Source organism: Syngnathus acus, chromosome 10, assembly GCF_901709675.1.
Source record: "Syngnathus acus chromosome 10, fSynAcu1.2, whole genome shotgun sequence".
Lineage (NCBI taxonomy): Eukaryota > Metazoa > Chordata > Actinopteri > Syngnathiformes > Syngnathidae > Syngnathus > Syngnathus acus.
This window is the reverse complement of record NC_051095.1, coordinates 10,968,589-10,989,746: the sequence shown is the minus strand read 5'-3', so window position 1 is coordinate 10,989,746 and position 21,158 is coordinate 10,968,589. Positions and strand designations below refer to the sequence as shown.

Below are 21,158 nucleotides of genomic sequence, written 5' to 3'. Positions count from 1 at the left end.
TGTCTTGACGTGTTGATAATCAAAAACTAATCGATTAGCAAAATACTACAGCTAATTCAACCTAAGATCCCAAATCCTCTGATTTAAGTCTCTTAACAATAATTATTCTTTGATTTCTGCAGTCCTTTGTGAAAGCAGACTGATTATCTTCTGTGTTTAATCAAAATAAGACATTTGCAAACATTCCTTAATTTATTCATCTTGCGAACCGCTCCACCTCACGAGGGTCGCAAAGTCGTTGGAGCCAGTAAGCGGGGAACACCCTGAACCGGTCGCCAACCAATCGCAGAGCACGCGTAGACAAACAACCATTCACACTCACACCTATCTTTTAATTTTTTGTAAACAATGATGAACCACAAACTGAATCATTTTAAAAAACGTTGCTGAGTCCATCAATCCCTCGAATTGTTGTTTAGTTGTTTCCATCATCACTAAACTATAACAAATAAATAACAATATTTAGGTTAATAAACTGCATTTAGAAGAAAACTGTTTTGTTATGCAAAGTAGAAATTTAGGAGATATTTGATATTACAGTTATTTGATAGTCACAACTGTGGCAGTTCTTCACGTCTCTACAACATTCCCAGAAAATCACTATCTTCCATGTTAGCTACTTCTTGGTGACCCCTATTTTAACCCCGACACTCTGAGTGACACATCGGGAGGCAATGGAAGTGGTTCTCAAATAAATTTGGTGACTCTTTATCCCACGCCAAGCGCTGCACATAAAGCAGCACTCTGCATAACAAAAACTTTGACTCTATTTTTTTTAGGTTCCATTTACGATATACCAAACTGTCTCATTTTTCATTGAACCCCAAAAAAAAACCAAAGCATGATTGTCAAGGAGGAGGTGGCAAGAAATAGATGTTTTGAGAGGTTGTTGGCAATGATCGATTGCCCCATTCACCAACTGCAAGCATTTACTGCAGTGGTGGAGACTCCGCGACCCTGCCGTTGTCTCTCTAGGCACTGCTTCATATGAAATGATAATGTTTTTGTAAAACATAATGTTGGGGTAGAACCTTCGCACCTACAAAAATCTCATTGCTGTATATTCTGCCTTTATCGGACGCCATGACAATATGCAAGTGGCTGCTTGGTGTATTTGACTGTATGAGTCGTGTTTAAATATATATGAAGGGGATGACTGAAAGCGCAGCCAGCGAGCGGTGTCATGTGTCGGCGCTTTGCATGGACTCCTCGCTTTCTTGCCCGCTTTCGTTCATTCTCTTAGACGCTCCCTCCTCACTCTGCGCTCCCCCGTGCCGCTTTGTGCGGCGTAATGCATTCACGTCCTCGCCTTGTTTTGCTGCACCACTACACTGCAGTCCAAGTGTAAAAGCCTGCCCTCTTCCATGCACTCTGATGTGATTTGACCCCTGCTACTGTATACACAACGAAAGCCATTCATGCTTTATGCTTGATATTTTATTCATCTTTTGCGTCAGCTCTTTGTCTTTCTCCCGTCGAAGCCGTGCGAGGTGACGGCTTTGTAGCAACAAGAATATCTCAGGAATTGACATGTTGTGATCGTGCCGATGATGTATCGTCATCATCATCTGCAGTCTGCCTGGTGTGGCTGTCATCCTGTGATATCTGCTACTGGCTCTGCATCTTTATTCAATCTTTGTTTCAATCGCAAATTACAACGGAATGGATTTAACGGTACATTTGTAATACCCTGCGTTTTGACACACAATTTATATTAGCTGTAATATCCCGCTAGCACAACAGGATACCTGCTACAGATTATTTGAATGATATTGCACAGTATCGGTTCAGTCTAGAAACGCCGACATCAGATATTGATTCAATGGCCTGATGGTGATGAATGATGACTGATGTGTCTACTGCATATTGCATCAAAGAAATGAAAATGGGTTTTACATTGATTAAAATAATGATTCTTCTTTTTTTCTTTTTTTTTTTACTACTCCCAGCCCTGTGCATTTTGTTTTGATGGAGTTTAAAACAAATGAACAAAAAAGGAGCCAATCAATCAGTTCTTTTGTTTTACCTTAACATTTGGCGGCACAGCTGACTTGTGGTTAACACATTCACCGCGCAGTTCTAAGACTGACGGTTATAATCCAGAATGTAGCCTTTGTGTGTGTTGCATGTGACTGTGAATGTACGTGTGAATGATCGATTTTTTTTTTTCCCCACATGTGCAAACCTCTGACTCCAGCTCATCTGCCACCCTAGTGAGGATGAGCCATAAAAAAAATGAATGGATAAAACTTACAATATTGGCAAATGTACAAAATATCTTTTGGAGAACTGATTCTGATTGGACCATGCGGCAGAAAAACTGGGTCATTAAATTCACTCTAATGTACACTTGTACTCCGGGACAGCCGTCCGCCAGGCCGCACAGATAGATTCGGAAAAAAAACCCTTATTTTTAAATTTTGTACCGGAGCATATAATATACATTGTGATTAAGAATGTACTGTACGTCGTCATCATAATTATTTTTGACACATTTCAATGGACATTGTGTTGCTCCTTCTGCCTTGACCACCTAGAAGCAGTGAAGAGATGAATGTACTGTCCAATAACACAGTCATGGTCAGCAAGCCTTTAGAAAGAACAGTTAAAGAGATGCAGTACGACTAATCGGTGCTCTCAGAGTGGGGGGGAAAAAAACTCCAGAAGCACATTCTTTTCAGTCCGATGTCGGAATATCAGGCATATTGTCACATGGTGAGTTTGACAAACTTCAAACATGACAGATGTAGGAAACAGTAACACTGATTTGTTTTATGATGCTGTTGCAGTGTCAGCTCTTTAAAAATCTGTATAAAACATGTTGCATGTGCTTTATTTATTTTAAATTAAATTTAAGATGATTTTCATTTTCGCTGAGTAGTATTGGTTGGCATGTAGAAAAATAAATTGGCAACTAATAATGTGCGGGGGGCGGGGGAGTATTAGAAGTTGTGGTTCAAAGGTAACAGTCAGTCTGGTTTCCAAGCTCATTTGTTTGTGTCTGATGGGGGACATTACAAAACAAATATTTTTGGGCGTCCCACTGAGTTCAACGCAAATGCATTTCTTTCTTGCATCTTTCCCTTGTGTCAGACTGCAGCAACTTTCCGAATTGAAATTGAATGCCGAGCTTTTAGCGATGGGCTTGTTTGATTATCCGCACGCAGGGAGCTGTGCTGGATTGCATTCCTTTCATCATGCTTTAAGCAGTGTGAGCCCGCTCCCCCGTGGCATTTTAGGAGAGGTGATTTTTAGTGCCTCTCCTTTATGCACATCGCTTTGGCTGCCTCCTCCCAGTCTTGTCTTCTACAGGTGGATATTGGTTTTGACAAGTGTGCTAACCCTAGACTACCTTGGTTCTCAACAGGCTGCCTTTGCAAGCTTGGATGTTCCGGGCCTTATGTTACATACAAACTGCTGTGAGTTAACGTCAAGACACCGGCTGCTGCAGTTGCTATTGCTTGCTGACTAAGGCTGCAAACCAAGTGGAATATTTCCAGTCTATGTTCAATAAATATTCCGAGAAGTTTTCATGGGAAGTTTAGCAAAATAATTTGGATGTCTTCAGTTAGACAAAATGGATGCTTTTTAAAATGGATGCTTTTCATGGGAATTCAAAATCATGAATCAAAATTATTATACAATACATTGGGTCGTTTTTTTTCTTTTCTTTCAAGAACGGTGCAATTTCGTGTGTGTGTATGTGTGTGTGTGTGTATTCCACAGCTGTACCTCATGAAGTTTCCAAGTATAAACATTTCCAAACATCAGTGAAACTTTTGATGGAAATTCAAGAGGAATTTGTTGTTCATGTCAAGATTTTGTTGTTGTCATTATTGGTGCTATGATTGAAGTATAACGTTGTTGCATTCCAATATTGACCATACTTAAGTAGTTTATCTTCCACCATACTTTCCATTTTCTAAAATTGCTGCTTAGATGAGTGTTTTGCCTGACTTTCTATCCCCCCTTTCCTCTGCATGATTGTTAGCGTTCGTCTTGAGCGGTAAACGACCCGACCCGCTCCTGTTGGACTGACTGCCATGGCAAACCATCGCCTCTGAGCAATTTGTTGTTCATCATGTGAGATAACACAAGGTAGATCAATTCTTCCCTGCTTTTTCAAAGTGATTAAGACAAACGGCGGCGGCGTTCTCCTCGCTAGAGTAGATTGCAGAATAAAGAGGCCGCTTCTCTCTGTATCACAGTCTATCAGCATTATTTACCAGTTCTGCCATTTGCTTTGTAGAGCACCTCTCCCTGCCAAGTAGGCGACTGGCGTTGGACCAGAGGCTAGCTAGTGACAACAGGCAACAGTGGAAAGCAAGGGGAGCTGTGTGTACGAGCCAAGTCTTTTCACTCCTGTCGGCCGCCGAGTAAAACGCTGAGCTCTATCTACTCTCACTGAGCGGAACATAGCTCTTTATAGGATTTTTCCGCACCGCTCTCGTAGAGAAGGTCACAAGACCAGCACATTTTGGGAATCAGTGTGGGCTAGACATTACAATTCCTTTCTACCTTGAGTTCTGAGACATATTGTTGCTGCAATGCTAACAAAAGTAATTGGAGATTATCCAGCCATCACTTTTTATTTAATGTTTTTTTAGAACATACAAAATGCTAACAAAGAAACAAAAGCCAATGAAATATTCTTTTGTTTTTCTCTTCTGCTTCCATGAACTTGTCATCCTAACTTGACTCACACAATTCTTTTAAAGCCACGAAACCAAATCTAGCTACTCAAATGACAATTGAACCAGAAATACCCACAGGATAGTGTCCTCCATGACTGCATACACACCAAATCTTCAAATGAAACAATAGACCCATTGCACCAGGATTTTATTGTGCCTTTTTCCATTCCTTTATAATCAGCAGTAGAACAAAGGATGAACTCACAAACAGGGTTGCTCTCGTATCTAAAATTGTACATCACTGCACTATCTAGTGTGTGTGTGTGTGTGTGGGGGGGATGCATCAGTAAAGTTGTTTCCAACTTAATGTCATGTAATAAGTTCATGTAATCAAGAAACCAAGTTTATTTAAGGATGGCATTTTAAACTATTTTCATATACAGGTAAATTGTGTTGCGAGCTAGGCGCCATTGTACATGAATTACACAGGAAGATCTGTGTGCAAGATCTAAAAGTTGTGAAAGGGCTTTGTGCGTGTTACGTACTGTACGGAAACGTCAGAAATTCGCTAATAAATACGTTTGTCATTTTAAGCCATCGGCAGCACCTATGGAAACATCAGCACTCAAAGCTTGGAAACTGCATAACACAGATGGTGGGAAAGCCTTTGTAATGCTAATATAATATCACATTGTGTGCATGTATGGGTGTGTGTGTGTGTGTTCATGCTCCGCAGTGCACTCTGGGTACCGAGCTGCCTGACTGTATAGTGATTTCCCAGTACGGTGAGAAAAAGACCTCCCTGGGCTCGCGCTGAAAAGGCTGTGCGGTCAGCGGGTCTTATTGCTCGGCCTGCTGCGACCGGGCCCGCCTTGCCTCTATTGATTCCTCTCTTCGGTCAGCAATGTCGACTGTTAATTAACTCTGTCTCCAAGTGTTTGTCACATCATGTGTCCTTGTGAAAGACGGACGTAAAAAATAATAAGGCTCGCGTATATGGCGATCAGGTGTGTTTAAAAGGACTTCAAACAATAGCCCGCAGATGCAGTCCCGTGCCACGTAACAGTGAGCCCCCTCCCGACAAGCCAGCCAATGGCAGGCCACTTCCCATGTCGCCAGCCAATGGCTTTGTGCCTTCCCCGCTCGAAAGGAGGCGGCCCGGAGACATTGATGTCTTTCCCGAGCTGCTCGGCGTCACATTGTTGTCAATTAGATTTCCAGCCCTTATGCCAGGTATTTGAATCGCAAGGGGGAGCGTTTCATATCCTCGCTGTGAGAAGAAGAGGGGATCTTGTCTATCTGAAAGAGCATGCTGGATTAAGAGGGTTATTTCCCCAGAGGTGGGGTGGCTATGAGAGCGAGTGTCACTCAGACAGCTCTCACTCTCACAGTACCTCTGCCTCGGAACACTGCCAGGGAGCCCTGGCTTTGACTTCTTCCCCCCCTTCGTTCCTTCCTCGCATAATCCTCGGCTTTTTGCTCCAATTTAACCCCCTCTCTGCCTTTCGGGGCCTCCGTTAGAACCTGTGATGAGGGTAACGCCTTACACTTGATTGCTAACAAGTCGAGTTTATTTATATAGCCCCAAATCACAAGCAAGTCTCAAAGGGCATCAAATGTACAAAAATTGATAATTATTCCCCTGATCTTAAACTCCCAGGAGGGCAAGGAAAAACTCCAAAAAACCCTACTGGGGGGGAAAAATGAGAAACCTTGAGAAGAGACCACAAATGGGAGGATCCCCCTTCCAGGATGACCAGGTTGCAATGGATGCAAAGAGGGCACATTGAACACATAATATAATTGTAACTACAAGTAACTTTTAATTTAACTTTGTTATTTTTGAACTCAAGTAGTCCATAAAAAAAAGACTTTTTCTGGACAGTAATCTGTAAATAACTGCATTACTTTCCAAGGTAACTGTGGCAACACTGATTAGAATGGCGACAGTCGTTGAATGTTTGATACGATGCTCTTAAGACATGTCGAATGCTCCTCTTCTGTTACGGTCCCTGAGATTCATCCATCCCCCTCCTCGAGCCTTTAATGGCACCCCTGTGTACACATCCTCTTCCTTACCTTGTCACGCTCCCTTCCCTCTTTCCCTGCAGCTTCAATGATACCCTGCAGGGAATGGAGGGTGGCATGCTTTGGAGGATGGTTGTTATTCCAATCACACCTCAGATGGAGTGAGGTTCCAGTAAGGCGCGGAATAATTGGCAGGTTCACGCATCTAGGCACAGCTATGCTATTCTAATGTGTGTGTCTGTGTGTATGCATGTTTGATGATAGAGGGTTTGTGCGCCGTTCAGAGGTCATTTCATTGATTACTAGCTTTGGTGTGCTCTCTTGTGTTGTGATATATGTGACGGCAGTTTATGGGCTTATCCTCATAAGGGTCACAGGTGAGCTGGATCGTATCTTAGCTGACGTTGGGGCGAGAGCTGGGGTACAACTATTAGACTATTGGGTATTTGTCACAAGTTGTTTTTCTATATGGGCACATAGACCAACAACAATCCAGGAACTAGGGTGGCTGGGGAAAAAATGTTTATGTAAAATGAATATTTTATTCACACTTTTTTCTGAATGACTTCTTGTGAACAAAACTTTGTACATATTATAAGCTCTATTTTTGTGAGCGGAATACATCCTGGGCTGATGGTAATTTTGCAAACTCGCTCTATTGGTAAAAATGATGTAATGTAATAATGACATTTGTTTTGTGACTCCCGTTTGTATTTATTGTGGCGATGTTCTTCAACTGTGTTAGTGCAGATGTTTTGTAAACACACACCTCATTAACTGAGAGGGATATTGGGGTCATCCGGGCTGACGGGGCAGAGGTCATAGGTTGTATGTATTCGCCCTCTCTTTCCACGAGTCATTGACTGATAGGACTCTGGGGACAATCACTGATACACATCAGTGGAGCAATGTGAGGCGGCGCATCAAGATGGGGGATGTAATGGCGGGGACAATAAGATATACTATCTGCTGGGAATCACATTGAACCCATAGATGCATTGCTATTGATTAGCAATTGATGGCAGATGTAGCCAACACTGATATTGAGTGTTATTTCGTATCAGCTTTTTTTTGCGTGTCTGTCTGTATGTGTGTGTGTGTATGTGTGGATCCTTACACTCCATTTCCGCCGAAGGCAGGTCTGATCTTGTCGAGCACGCACCGTTTGGAATTAAAATGGCTACAGTACAAGTGTGATGCGAGATGTGTTAGAAGATGTTTTCTTATCTGTGATTGGCTATTACACCGCCTGGGCCCAGCGGTGGCTGCCATCGCATCTTGATGGCCTTAGCCTGTGATCCAGCTCATCTGAAAGGGCATTTTATTAGGAAAAATCAAAATTCCACATCACGCCATCATACACACTCTGAAAGCAAACAAACACACACACACTCACACACTGACAGGCCGGTTCTCTCCTTGATTGTCAGAAACATTTGAGCAATCACAGTTTTTAATAGTTTGTCCACTGCAATAGATTTGAAATTAAATAGCCAATAAATGACTGAGGTGTAGATTTGGAGTTTTAAATTGAAAGTTTTTATGAATGTATGGCACTTTTTCATTTGTAACATTTCATTTGTGAGCCATCAATACCAAGTCATCCGCGTAGAGCAGCTCCTATGGTAGTCCACCCCTCACTTCCCTCGATACCACATCCATCACGATAGCAAACAATAATGGGCTGAGCACTGATCCCTGGTGCACCCCTACCCTTACTTCAAACCCATTACTGTCGCCAACTCCTGTTCTAACAGTTGTGCAGGCTCTGCAGTAGAGAGCCATCACAGCCTTTACCAGTCCCTCTTCCACACCCGACTTCCTTAGGGCCCACCTCACCACCTCCCTTGGCACCCTGTCGAACGCTTTTTCCAGGTCGACAAAAGCGAAGTACAACATCTTCCTCTTCTCCTGGTGCTTCTCTTGCATCTGTCGGATGACAAAAATTGCGTCTGTTGTACCTTTACCAGGCATGAAGCCATACTGCATCTCGTCCACCTTTACCCATGTCCTCACCCTCTTTTCCAACACCCTCTCTAATAACTTCATTCCATGCTCCGGCTCGCGTGTACAGGCAAAGAAAAATACTGGCCCTGAAAATTGCATAAATGTCAATTACTATGTCGCTTAAGTGTGAGGGCTAGAACAAAGTGGTGCCGGTAAAAAATATCGATCACGACAAGCCCAAACGTGTTTGAAAGAAACAGACATTGACAGAGCGCCTTGGCTGTCATGTGAACCTGCAGGATATTATTTCAGTGTATTAGCGACATAATGCTCTCCAATCTATCCGGCCTGATTTAGATGCAGCAAAGCAAACAAGGTGTAGCTCTAATAAATGCAGCTGTTGGAAATATGCTAATTGCCTCGCAGATGGTTCAACGTTTGCAGTACAGATAATATGGATCATGCAAAGCATGAGGGTGTGTTGGAAAGAGGCAGGCCATTATTACTTTTGGTGAGAAGAAGATAAATCTTCTGTATTTATAAGCAGTTTATCATATAGACGCGTCTTTTTAAACGCTACTGTATTGGAACTCTTTGGTTCTAATTTGTGTGTCCTGAATGGGAGAGTATATGTTACAAGGCTGGCAAATTTGCAACTAACAATCGGTTTGACCTTTTGGACCAGTGATTTCCAACCACTGTCCCGTTATTTGTTTAAATACCTGTTTTAATTTACAATCGTCTAAATCTTCAGAATTCCATTTTCTCAACAGTAACTATTCTCCGTTTTCTGTAGTTCTTCATGAAAGCAGACTTGAGCAACATTTTTGCCCATTCTTTGACTTGTTAGATAATTATCAAGTTGAAATAATGTCCTGAAAAGAGAGTCAGCTGTTTTGTAAACGATTTGAATAATAGACAAATAATCGACAGATTAATCGACTATTAAAATCATCGGTAGCTGCAGCCCTAATTATATCCCAATTTAATGGCCAACGCAATCTTTTTGTCCTTTTCAAATGTTTATAGCGATTCTATCAAAAATAATAGTTGCATAAGTGCCTCAGTGCCTCAAAATGTGTCTTCCTGTAAATGCAGTTTTTCCATCCACCATGCTTTTTTTTTTTTTTTTGCCTGGTACCTGTGAGTTGATGACGCGTTGGGCCGCTTTGCTCAATGTGCGTTGGGCCTGAGCTACCAACATTTAAAATGTCACTGATACTTCCTCCTTTTTTCATCCCCGCGTATTCTTGTGCTACTCTTGTTTCATCCACTTGAGGCAAGGCGAGATGTTCTTTTGTAATGTCATCACTGTACACGCGAGCCGGATATATCCATATGTTAGTAGGACTGCCTTCTCCTGTCTCATTAGCAGTGGTGTGGAGGCCCCCAGAGTTGGTTCTTGTGCTCCACTGGGACAACTGATGAAGCCTGGCTATGTGACCTTTAACAACCTAATCAACTTTTAACACCTTGCCTACTGCCTGCCTTATTGCCATTTTTCCCTCTGCCATTCAAGGGCAGGGCTCCTTCCTCATTTAAACTTCATCACACCCTCCCTCTTCCTACAAGCACCCTTATTCTGAGGCCCGAGTCTTGTTCTTGGACGTTAATGTTCGGATGTATGAATGACGCAGTGTAGCAAACACATACGCTTACAGTCTCTAAGAGTGATGCATTGTAATCGGTTGCCGCTCTGCTCAATTTTGACCTTCCCTCTGCTTATTTCTCTCCTCTCCTTATCACTCGGTGTCCTTCTGTGTGCTGCAGTACTGAGCGTGTTTGAGAATTATGCAGCAAAAAAAAAGGAACAACAGATAATGGCAGTTTAAAAAGTCATTTTTGGAAAGAAAAAAAAAAGATCTTGCAGCAGAATCAAAGACTTTGCCTTCAAAATCGGCTTTACACAAGCAGGAATTTGATGAGCTAGTTATACATACATAAAAAAAAAAAAAAAAAAGGGGTAACTGACCGATCACCAATCTGATCAGAAGATGGACCGATCTATCCAATCCATTTAAACGTCAAAATTACTGGACAATCGACCCCCGCTATTTGCAGAGGATTGGGACTGGATTGGACCGATCCATGATTAGCCGCAATTTCTGTATAAAGAATGTTAATTGAAATGCATTTGGGATGGAAATAATAAAGCTTAAAACGCTAAAACTCTACGAAATACCAAGTGAATTAAAATGTATTGGGGGAAAAATGAAAATAAATCAGACATTATATTGTGAGAAAGTGACGTTGGCAGCACAGAGCGTTCCTGGAGTGAATGTGTTTGCTGTAATGTAATGATCAGTACTAAATTATGATTTATCTCTTATTTTGCATTAAATACCAAATATCTGTCAATCCTACCTAGCAGATCAGATCTGTGTAAACTGTAGATTTTACTCCACAATGTTAAAAATGCTACTTTTAATCAAAGTTTTCTGTTGAACTTTGCCGCAGATCATTTTGCCTAGCTCATTAAGATTCAGAAGAAGAATAGAAAACAATAGAGCCTGTTCTCATTGCGATGGACTTAAGGTCACCACTGCCAAGCGCAAATATGAAACATCTGAGTAAAAACATTGCTTATAATACAGATCGGAATTTTGTTAGATTTTGTAATAATTCCATTAACTGTGACCATGAGAAAAAGTGTGCTACGGGAACTAATTATAATTAGTTGATGAGACAAATGTCAGCAAAACAAGACAGAATCCTAGGACATCTGCTGGTGAGAGGTTGACACTGCATGCATGGATAAATAATGGCGTGATCATCTATCAAGCGGGTTAACAAGCGCTCAGGGTCGGGATGCAAGAGGAGATGACACTGTAGGAAAACAGAAAGGCCAGACAGCGCATTTTATGTAACCCAACAGATACATAGATGCCAGGGGGTGGCATTGGGGGCCCTGAGGTCTGTTGAGGAGAAACCCAGGCTAAAGGCTATTAATGGCCTGTTCATTGAGAGACAAAGTGGGACCAAATGGACACAGAGCTGTGGAGATAAGGGCTAGATTAAAGAGCAGAAAGTGCACTGCCAGTCTGCAAGAAAGTCTACCGCTTTTCTTTGGTGACGCCCCCAGATAATGAAACTAAACCCCCAAAATATATATTCTATCTAATCATAATCAAATATCCATAAATAGGAGGTTACCTCTTTTTTTCAGATAACGACAATAATGCCTTTCTGAATGAAGGGCAACCGAAACAATGTATGACAAATATGCCTTTTGAAATATGGATAAAATACGCCATGACCCGTGAATAGCAAAAATCTGCATATAATTGGTACCCAATGCATTTGCATTGGTGAGAAAAAGATGAATACAGCTTTGAGTTTTTTTTTTTTTTTTAAATCTCAGTGTGGGCAACCAGTTGGCCATCCCTTGAAGAGACGCTGCTATTTTTTGATTGTTGTTGGAATCTCTTGTTGACTGACAGCGCAGTGACAAATTTTTAAAAGAAAGAATTTTACAGTTCTATTTTGATTCACATGCCTGAGGCCAAAACCATGGTGAAAAGGATAGCATTTATAGTTTATAGTGATATATTATTTATTTTGTTGTCTGCTTTTCGAAGGTCTTATGCTGGTCTGTGTGTGTGTGTGTGTGTGTGTGTGTGTGTGTGTGTGTGTGTGTGTGTGTGTGTGTGTGTGTGTGTGTGTGTGTGTGTGTGTGTGTGTGTGTGTGTGTGTGTGTGTGTGTGTGTGTGTGTGTGTGTGTGTGTGTGTGTGTGTGTGTGTGTGTGTGTGTGTGTGTGTGTGTGTGTGTGTGTGTGTGTGTGTGTGTGTGTGTGTGTGTGTGTGTGTGTGTGTGTGTGTGTGTGTGTGTGTGTGTGTGTGTGTGTGTGTGTGTGTGCGTGCGTGCGTGCGTGCGTGCGTGCGTGTGTGTGTGCGTGTGTGTATGGTGTATATAGACATACAAATCTATGTGCATATACGTATGCATACAATAAATAGTAAATATATGCATATATAAATAAATCTTTAGACATAAATATGCATATAGAGTGCATATGGGTAATATTCATAGAGTTTCACTTTTTCCACATTTTGGTATCTTATTTATCTGACGGAATGTTTCTTACATTCTGAAGGCCAAGTGGTACCATATTTGTCTCGCAGGTTGTGATGTACCCAGAAATATTTCTTTTTTCAAATCCTGATCCACTGTGAGTGCGTGCATATCCTTCCCGTATTCTTCAGTAGCCTTCGATTGACAAAGATTATCACGAGCAGGTGCCACATCTCTTTCATCACCACCATCATGTCGGAGATTTTAAGTGAGGGTGTTTGATGAAATGTATCAACTTGGTTCTATTCATTATATATAATTGATTTGTATCTTTCATTTTAGTGATGCCTCTTGCTTTTTCAGGTTTTTTTTCTTTCATTTCTTTAAATATGGATGGATGGATGGATGGATGGATGGATGGATGGATGGATGGATGGATGGATGGATGGATGGATGGATGGATGGATGGATGGATGGATGATAAGGAGCGTGGGGAAGTTGTGCCCTAAACAGGCAGGAGCAGGCATTTTAGATGACACAACACTCTTGAAATGGGTGAGAAAGACTTAAATAATGTATTTTTGGTGTATCAGTGCCAACCAACGTCATGCTGTTGTTCTCCTTAAAGATTTACTTGGACCTCAAGCTTTTGTTTAGACAGCATTGCCAGTCACAGCTTTTCTCTTTTGACTCAAGGGCGCAAGCAAAAAATGGTGGTTCCAAAATCAAAATGCTCATCGGAGCTACTGCCCACGCAGGAGCAAGCAGCAGAGAAGGCGGGAGGGAGACATTCTCGGCACCGTGTTGTACCAACCCAGTCAGATGAGAATACAGCATGCCGGCGTTTACGTCTTACTCCTCTGTCCCCTCGAAAAATTAATAACTTGATTTATTATTTCTTTGGATTGATATTGTTTATATTTATCTCATGCTAGATTTTGGAACTGCATTATGGTAAAGCCAACACGAAGGTTGCAAATGGGCAAAAAAAGTTGTTGTTTTTTAAAGACTCCCCATGATGAGTTATGGGACTTTAAAAATAATATACAAAAATAATATAACAATAATACCCAGACGTTCGCGATAGAAATAAGTAATAATGATGGGAAATCACTTTTTTTGTTATTCTTTTCAAACTGTAACACCGATTTCAAAAGTAATAATGAACATTTGTTTATGTTAGTCATTCATCCAAAGATTTTCAAGTATTACATACGGTAGATTTTGTTTTTAAGTCTATATTCATTGGCTGATGAAGTTGCTGCATGTTAAGCTTCAATTTTCTAAAATGTATAACAAAGTCACAATGATGAAGACTTTTATTATTATCATCGTTTTTCGTGATACATTTAGGTTCCCTTTCCAAATATATCTGAAAATTGCGAACGATATGCGCCTTAACTGATCGTAAGAGCTCCGCAGTGCAGCGATTACGTGTCAACAAGACTGCGACAGCGAGAGAGGAACAAATAGGAAGGCGGCTTTGCATGAACTTCACATGTTCTCTGCTTCCTTTTCACACTCAGCAAGCATGTTACAAATGTGCAGTGTGTCTCCAGCAGGCTTATAGTGGGAAGTCAACTTCACATGCAGCCACTACTACTAATCTCCTGACCGAGTCTAATCCCTCGCTAGCGTTTCCATCAACGGGGATATGTCCAAGTTGACGAGAACATTGTGTTTGGCTTCAACATATGTTTAAAAGTTTCTGTGTCTGGAGTGGATCCATGTTTCCGCCTAAGCGTGGCTACTAGCTCAGAAGTCTTACAATGCGTTGCGTGTGACGCATCTTATGCAAGCGTTGTGCAGTACCTGTGCTGAAAGGGCGAGTTGCCAATTTGGTACTGGCTATTTGCTTCAGTGCTCCCTGTGGTGCTTTGAGGGCTCCTCAGGTGGTGGTCTCATCCTAAGCCCTTGACTCATTCCTTCCGAGCACACTGGACTCTTTGTACATGCGGTAAACATAATCTCCGCTGTGAAATCTTGTTTCACCGTTTTTGACAATTAAACATAGTCCTCTACTTCAGCCGTCCGTCTTGTCGTGAAAAAAAAAAAATGTAATCCAGTCAGAGAGCCAGGCAGTGAACCAGGAAGAGGCTTGCAAGAATTAGATTGTGCTGCAGATAGGTTCCATACAAAGCACGTAAACATGTTCTTATCTTGTTATCCAGCTTGCACATTAACACATCATGCGATGAAGAAGTGGAGGAGGACAAGTCAAACCTTAATCGTTCCGTCTGGCTTCTCCCACTTTTTTTCCCGCTATTTTGCTCTATTTCTGTTTTATATTCACAGACTCCGCTCCGCATGAAAAACACTGCAGGAAGGAGTCATACACTTAATGTTTCCCCACACTCAAAGAATGCAGTGCCGCTTAAAGACAATGTATTATTTCTAATAATGCTGAATTATTGCACACCAAACCAAAAAAACAAACATTGATTTTCAATATGGTGTCAATTGTCACAGTGTCAAACAGTGGTCATTTTGTGACTGCGTCAAGTCACTTGAATTTCACTGACTCCATCCTATATAGGCTAGTACAGATCTCATAAATGCTATAAAGTGAACGCCTCTTTTTTCTTTTTTCTTTTTCATGATAGGTTATGATGGTGGTGCTGCCCGTGATAAAATGCTTTGAAAAATGACTGTCGCAAGCTTGTGGCGCTGGAATCCTCCCCTTGTTAGCCCTATGGCTCCAGTGTCAATGCTCGTTCTATTACAGTTAGTCCATCATTATTAGTGGAGCTCGCCTCTGGTCACGTCTTGATAGAGTTGGCGGAGATGGTGAGTGGTGGAAATTCCTGCATGATGAGTACAAGACAACCATGAATAACGAGTAAACACGTTGACGGTATTAGAATCGAATGGCAGTGGGAGGACCTCTGCCTTTGCCTTTATCTCCTTGTCTTTCTTTCATTCTTTCTGTTCCTGGGATTGCATATGCAGCCTCTGCCAGCGTATACCGGTGCTGAATGCTCGGCCTTGGGGCTTTGTGTAGCGCACATGCAAGCGGCCATGAAAACACGCGCACGCTCACGGAGACATGCAGAGGCCTCCCTCACTCACAACACATCCCCAATCCACACTCTGATGTCTGGCAGGACCTGTGTGGCCTGACTAGCCTTCCTGCTGTGTGTGGTGTCCACGCCACTTTGCAGACACGTTGCTCAGTGGCCACAGCCAATTTTTAATAGGGCAATGTGTGACTTCACTTTTTCAGAGTCCTTGTTGTATTTCCACCGGTTGATGTTATTTCCCATTTGATATGTTGAAATGTTGTCTTAGGTTTGGTCCCTCATTCTTGCTCTTAAATGAGCAAGCTCCATTTTTTCACCAGTCGTTGGAAAACTACCAAATGTGACTGCGTGTGTAATTTGAATCTGTGGTCCTAATCAAAGCCGAATGATTTTGCAACTCACTTGGCTCACTTTACTTTGGATTCACACTGGTATCTTTAACGCTGCATCCAGTAAAAATCATGATTCATTGACACAGTGAAACTATTTTTCTTCATCAAACAAAGTATTTTGATGAGCTCCGTCAATTGCATTTGGAGCTCTATTGATCTCATGTCGGTCGCTCTAGTCAAACAGCTGTTTAACTTGCGAAATGCAAATTCAATAACAACTCCAGACTATTCAAATAATATACGATATATTGTGGCTGAGTGATTATAGATAATCATTTCGATTGATATTGGGAGGGACTGTGGTGGATAAAAACTTTTTTTTTCCAAGTATGGATTTAGTACTTGAATAGCCTTTTTTTTATATACAAACATATAGAAAATCTACAGATTTCTCAAATTTGGGGGTGGGGGTGACGTGCTTGAATAAAAAAATAAAAAAATCATGATTATTTACTACCACCAGCATTTTTCAAGCCTCAATACCAAATGTAAACCACAGAAGGATTGCACTGTGTTGATTTGATCCACAGAAAATGATCACTTGTGTCCATTGCGGTCAATTGTTTAATAGGCTGAGTTTCTCCTAGTTGATGCAGCAAATGCATTTGTCTACACCCCCCTAGACTGGGTGTGCCCAGTACCTAATGTACATATGCACACGTGTGATGTCTGTGAATTGAAGTCACCCGCTGAGCCACTGAGTGCGCCGTTTCAAATGAAGTTCCCTTCAGGTTGCTCTCTCAAGTCGGTGGGCAGCTAATGAAATCTGGAAGCAATAGGATGAAAGAGACGAGCTGTTTATAGTCAGCCGTGCACTCCCTTTCTCTTATTGTTGACCGTCCGTCTTAATCTCCCAGACACCCTTTTCTCACCGTGAGGAGATCATGTTATTAGATCCCCTCCTCTGGCTCATTTGTCATCCTGCTTCTCCAGCCCTCCAGAGAGGAGCTGGGAGAAGAAGTGGGGGTGCAAGGGAAGACTAACAACAAGCACAAGGCTAAATCATCAATATTAATTTCCTGGCCCCCGACCGAGTCTTTGTCATCTTTTTGACATCAGATTAATATTCCTCATTAGTTACGTTTCTGCATACAGTTCAGTTGAGTTTCACGGGAAAGTTAAGCTTGATCTGTCTTATGTTTCCATCATCAGATGTGGAGCTATAGCTGTGTCGGCATGTTCATAAATACATAATGTAGCATGTGGCTAGTGCAATACAATGTAACCTACCCGTGAACTCAACCGAGAGAAGCAATGTGGAGATGGCAGCATATTGTCTGTAAAGATGAAACTGTCTTTCATCAATTGCAAGTAATATTTTTTTTTTAAGCCTGCTCTGATTAATAAACAGAGGGCAGCATGTCTACGATCTTGTTATATTGCCATTGGCTGATAAGCCAACACCAAGATTCTGAAAATTGATACGGAATATGATTTCAGTGGTATACATGGGCTACAAACATTACTTTTTTTGTATTTCAAGAGTATCTAAAATCCTTTAAAATTACTTACAAACCAGAATTAGTATAATTTTGGATTTTTCACGGCAGCGTTTTTTATTTAATTGAGTTAGTTTTATTGAGTTTTTAGATGACATTTGTTGGTATTTATTGGTTTTAATTCGATAAAAATGCTTTATTGTAGTTTAGTTTTTATTAGTTTTAGTATCAATTTAATTTTTTAATATGTGGACTATTTGTCGAGTGCAAGATAAAAAGTAAAAAAAAAAAGGTCAGTAAGTGTTGTGTAATAACGTAAGATACAATTGTCAAATGACTGTGACATTCCTTCGGACATACAATAGCACAGTACTTAAATACAGTTCAAATGAACCCCATATACAATATTTACAAAGGCGAAAATAAAGGCCATTTTCATTGCTTGACGCAAAAAGAGCTGTTGTAATGAAAAAGAAAAATCGAAAAATGTTTATTTAATACATACATATGCCTCTTTCCGTGATCAGAAGGGACAGACGCCTCATCACCTTTGACCTTAAACATGATTATAAATACGAATACGGGAGCTAGATGGCTGGATAAATTGAAGGCAACACATAAAAACATGGTAAATACAACCCTGCAAGCCCCCCCTATGCCCTGATGTTACTTTTACAACACTGACAGGGGAAACATAAAAACATTCCCATCGTCGTCAACTGAGCCTTTGGTGCCATCCAACCCTTTTTTAGTGTGATGTGGCTTGGCTGACAAACTTCAACCGCTGTCGTTTTTCTTTTTGTTTTTGTCGCAAAAGTGCTTTGTGTCAACCTGCCTGCTTGCCGGTGCACTGCCTCTCCCGCACCACATAGACACTCAGTCATTGCCCCAGCGCAGTCCCCATAAGTCGCAACAGTAAACGAGTCGGTGTTCACAGTGTGCTGTCAGCGCCTCAGCCACATCTCTTTAATCTCCCCTCTTTGAGGCGCCTTGGTTTTCCTTGTCGCCAAGGCGCATAGGAGGGAGACAGTCGGCTAATTACAATAAACAAATATGCTCAGAGCTGCCTATGTGAGCTTGGCATAGGTTAACAACTGTGCTATAAATGTTAAATGAAGCTTTAAATAGGAAAGATTGGCGCAGTTTCCATAGTGATCTCAGCTGTGTACTTTCTTGCTTGGCAAAGTTTAAATTAATCTTAGACTGGAATCTGCGATGCACACAAGAAAGAGCGATGGTTTGCTACCCCGAGGGCCTGTTTGATGTCTCTGTCATGTTTTCCCTCAATTACTGTAACTTTGGGCTTGTCGAAGCCTCGCATGGATCTTTGCTGTAATGAAATCTAGTACACTAGCGTTAATGTCACCACGCATTAGACACAACTGCATTCACCCTTTAATGATGACTTCTCTCTCTCTCTCTCTCTGGCTCTCTGCAACAGGTGGGACAGTCAAAATGATGCATAGGTGCAGCGTGGAGCCGTATTGATGGACGTGTTAACAGACAGCGGTCTCACACTCATTGTGAAGACTTTCCAGGCCGACGTGGCGGAGGACACAGGTGAAATTGTATTACTTGACTTGTACATTATGTACTGTGCTCTGCAAAAAAAAAAAACTAGTCCACCTCTGAATTAGTTTTTTGCTACAATGTCCATTTACAGTGAAACGTCAAAGGACTTCTGAGAAGCTGGTCGAAACGGAACTTTTTTCTCATGAGAATGAATGTAAACATGGTTCCATAGGCAAACTGTGGCCTTCATACAACTTTTATAACATAACAATGCAAACTCCCTTACTGGTTTTCGTTTGTTTTCTATTAGAATTGTCAAAAACACTCCCTTTCATTAGTCAATAATATATTAGGGCTTAAGAAGCTTTAATGGTTTCAAAATGACTTTAAAAATAAACGCAAACTAATTGTGCCACGCCAATGCCTTTTTACAATGATTCCACAGTTCTGAATAGCATCGACCTTGTGAGAATTAATTCAACTTCGCATAACTATCTGAGGTTAAACGCACAACCCAATAGTTGTTAGCAGATCTGCCCCACAGCGAGACTGCAGTTCTGAATTTTGGGCTCTGGCCTTCCTGTCAGTGGGGTGCGGGGGTGGTCGGAGCAAACATGAAATGAGCTTTGTGGTTGGCTGATTTAGCACTGCTTTCAAGGACAAGCTTAAAAACGAGTCATGCGCGCCGTTTTGAGCAGAGAAAACATTGATTTTTAGATATCTTGAATGTCGAGATATTTAGATCGAGCTACGATAACAATCAATCATTCAATCCCACTTTTTTGTTTTGGTACGTTAAATCGATATTGCAATATTCAACACCCATATTGCATGTTTTTCCAATATTGTGCAGCCCTAATGACCAGCGATAGCAGGTACACTTTAATTGGTCAACAAAGGGACGTGCATTGCTAACACAATCACGTCTGCTTCAAATGTCCTTTGCGGGTTTTGCAGATTAGATTCCCATCAAACATGAAATATTAAAGTGGATGCCATTGTTTCTTTGCATTTTTCATGTCTGAGTGTAAACAAGAACACTTGCATTTCTGAAGACAAAAATCAGTTCTATCATTAAAGAAAATTAAAGTTCATAGAAATATATGTATTCTTTTAGAGCTCTAAGCCTCAGTTGGTGGGCAACGTAGTTAATTCCCGTAGGTGTGATTGTGAATGGTTGTGTGCCCTGCAATTAGCTGGCGAGCGGTTCAGGGTTTGCCCCGCCTACTGCCCAATCAGCTGGGATAGGCCCCAGCACACCCGCAACCCTCCTGAGGTTAAGCGGGTCACAGTTTAAAATATTAATTAAAGATGAAAAACCGCTCGTGTCTTTGCGACCTGTGATTGAGCTGCATGGAGTAGCATGTCAATAGTCAGCTCCATGTGATTGAGTCTTGGAGGGGCTTTTAGCCCAGAGTTTCATTCATGGTGCGAAATGATGTCGACTCGTAGATGAAAGCCACTTCTTTCGGAGACAAAGCTGGAATAGAAGCAGGAAGGGAAGACAGGTTCTGGGATAAGGACCGCCATGAATCATGCTGCACTTACTCACCGCTTATTATGAACATCCTGTACCGGCTGCATTGATTTCTCCCCACCATTCACACAGCATATATCTGGAGCAATAGGTAGCAAACAGCTTCTGTAGTTGGCCTAGCAGCTGGATGAGTGAACGCCCCAGGTGGCTGAGCTGAGGGAACAGCTACATCAGCATTTTGTGAATGTAAGGGCCTCGATATAACAAGGATAAGGCGCGCGGGACTTGCAAAGGAAGCAGATAGTGAGTAGAACAGAGACTAAGTCAGCATGGAGAGGGAGAAGTGATGAAGATGGCATACATGGAGGGGAACTATATTAAAAAAAAAAAAAAAAAAGTCAGCCTATCAGCTATTTTCATTCGCACTCTTCTCTGGTGATATTGAAGCGATTTACTTCCACCAAGGCAGTTAAGTTTCATCACTGTAGGGCTTCATTTGTTTGTCTGTCTTTTACTTTTGGTCAATGATTAATGTAGGTATTCTGTTAGTGCTGCATGGCATATTATGTAATTTATAAATCACTTATTTAATCCTAATTATAGTCCATTGAATTTACGTAAGCCAATGTTTGTCAAGAATTAAAATAATTACATTAAATTGACAGTGCAGAAAATGCACACACAAACCAAAACAGTT

General features: G+C 41.4%; 1 protein-coding gene across 1 annotated transcript in view; it reads left to right on the top strand.

Moving 5' to 3' along the window:
• Positions 1-21,158, top strand: part of nexmifb (neurite extension and migration factor b) — a 57,173-nt gene that overhangs the window by 25,556 nt on the left and 10,459 nt on the right. The window contains 1 exon segment of the mRNA XM_037261225.1: positions 18,914-19,032. Within this exon segment, the coding sequence (XP_037117120.1) occupies positions 18,960-19,032 (73 nt within the window). The 5' untranslated portion in view covers positions 18,914-18,959.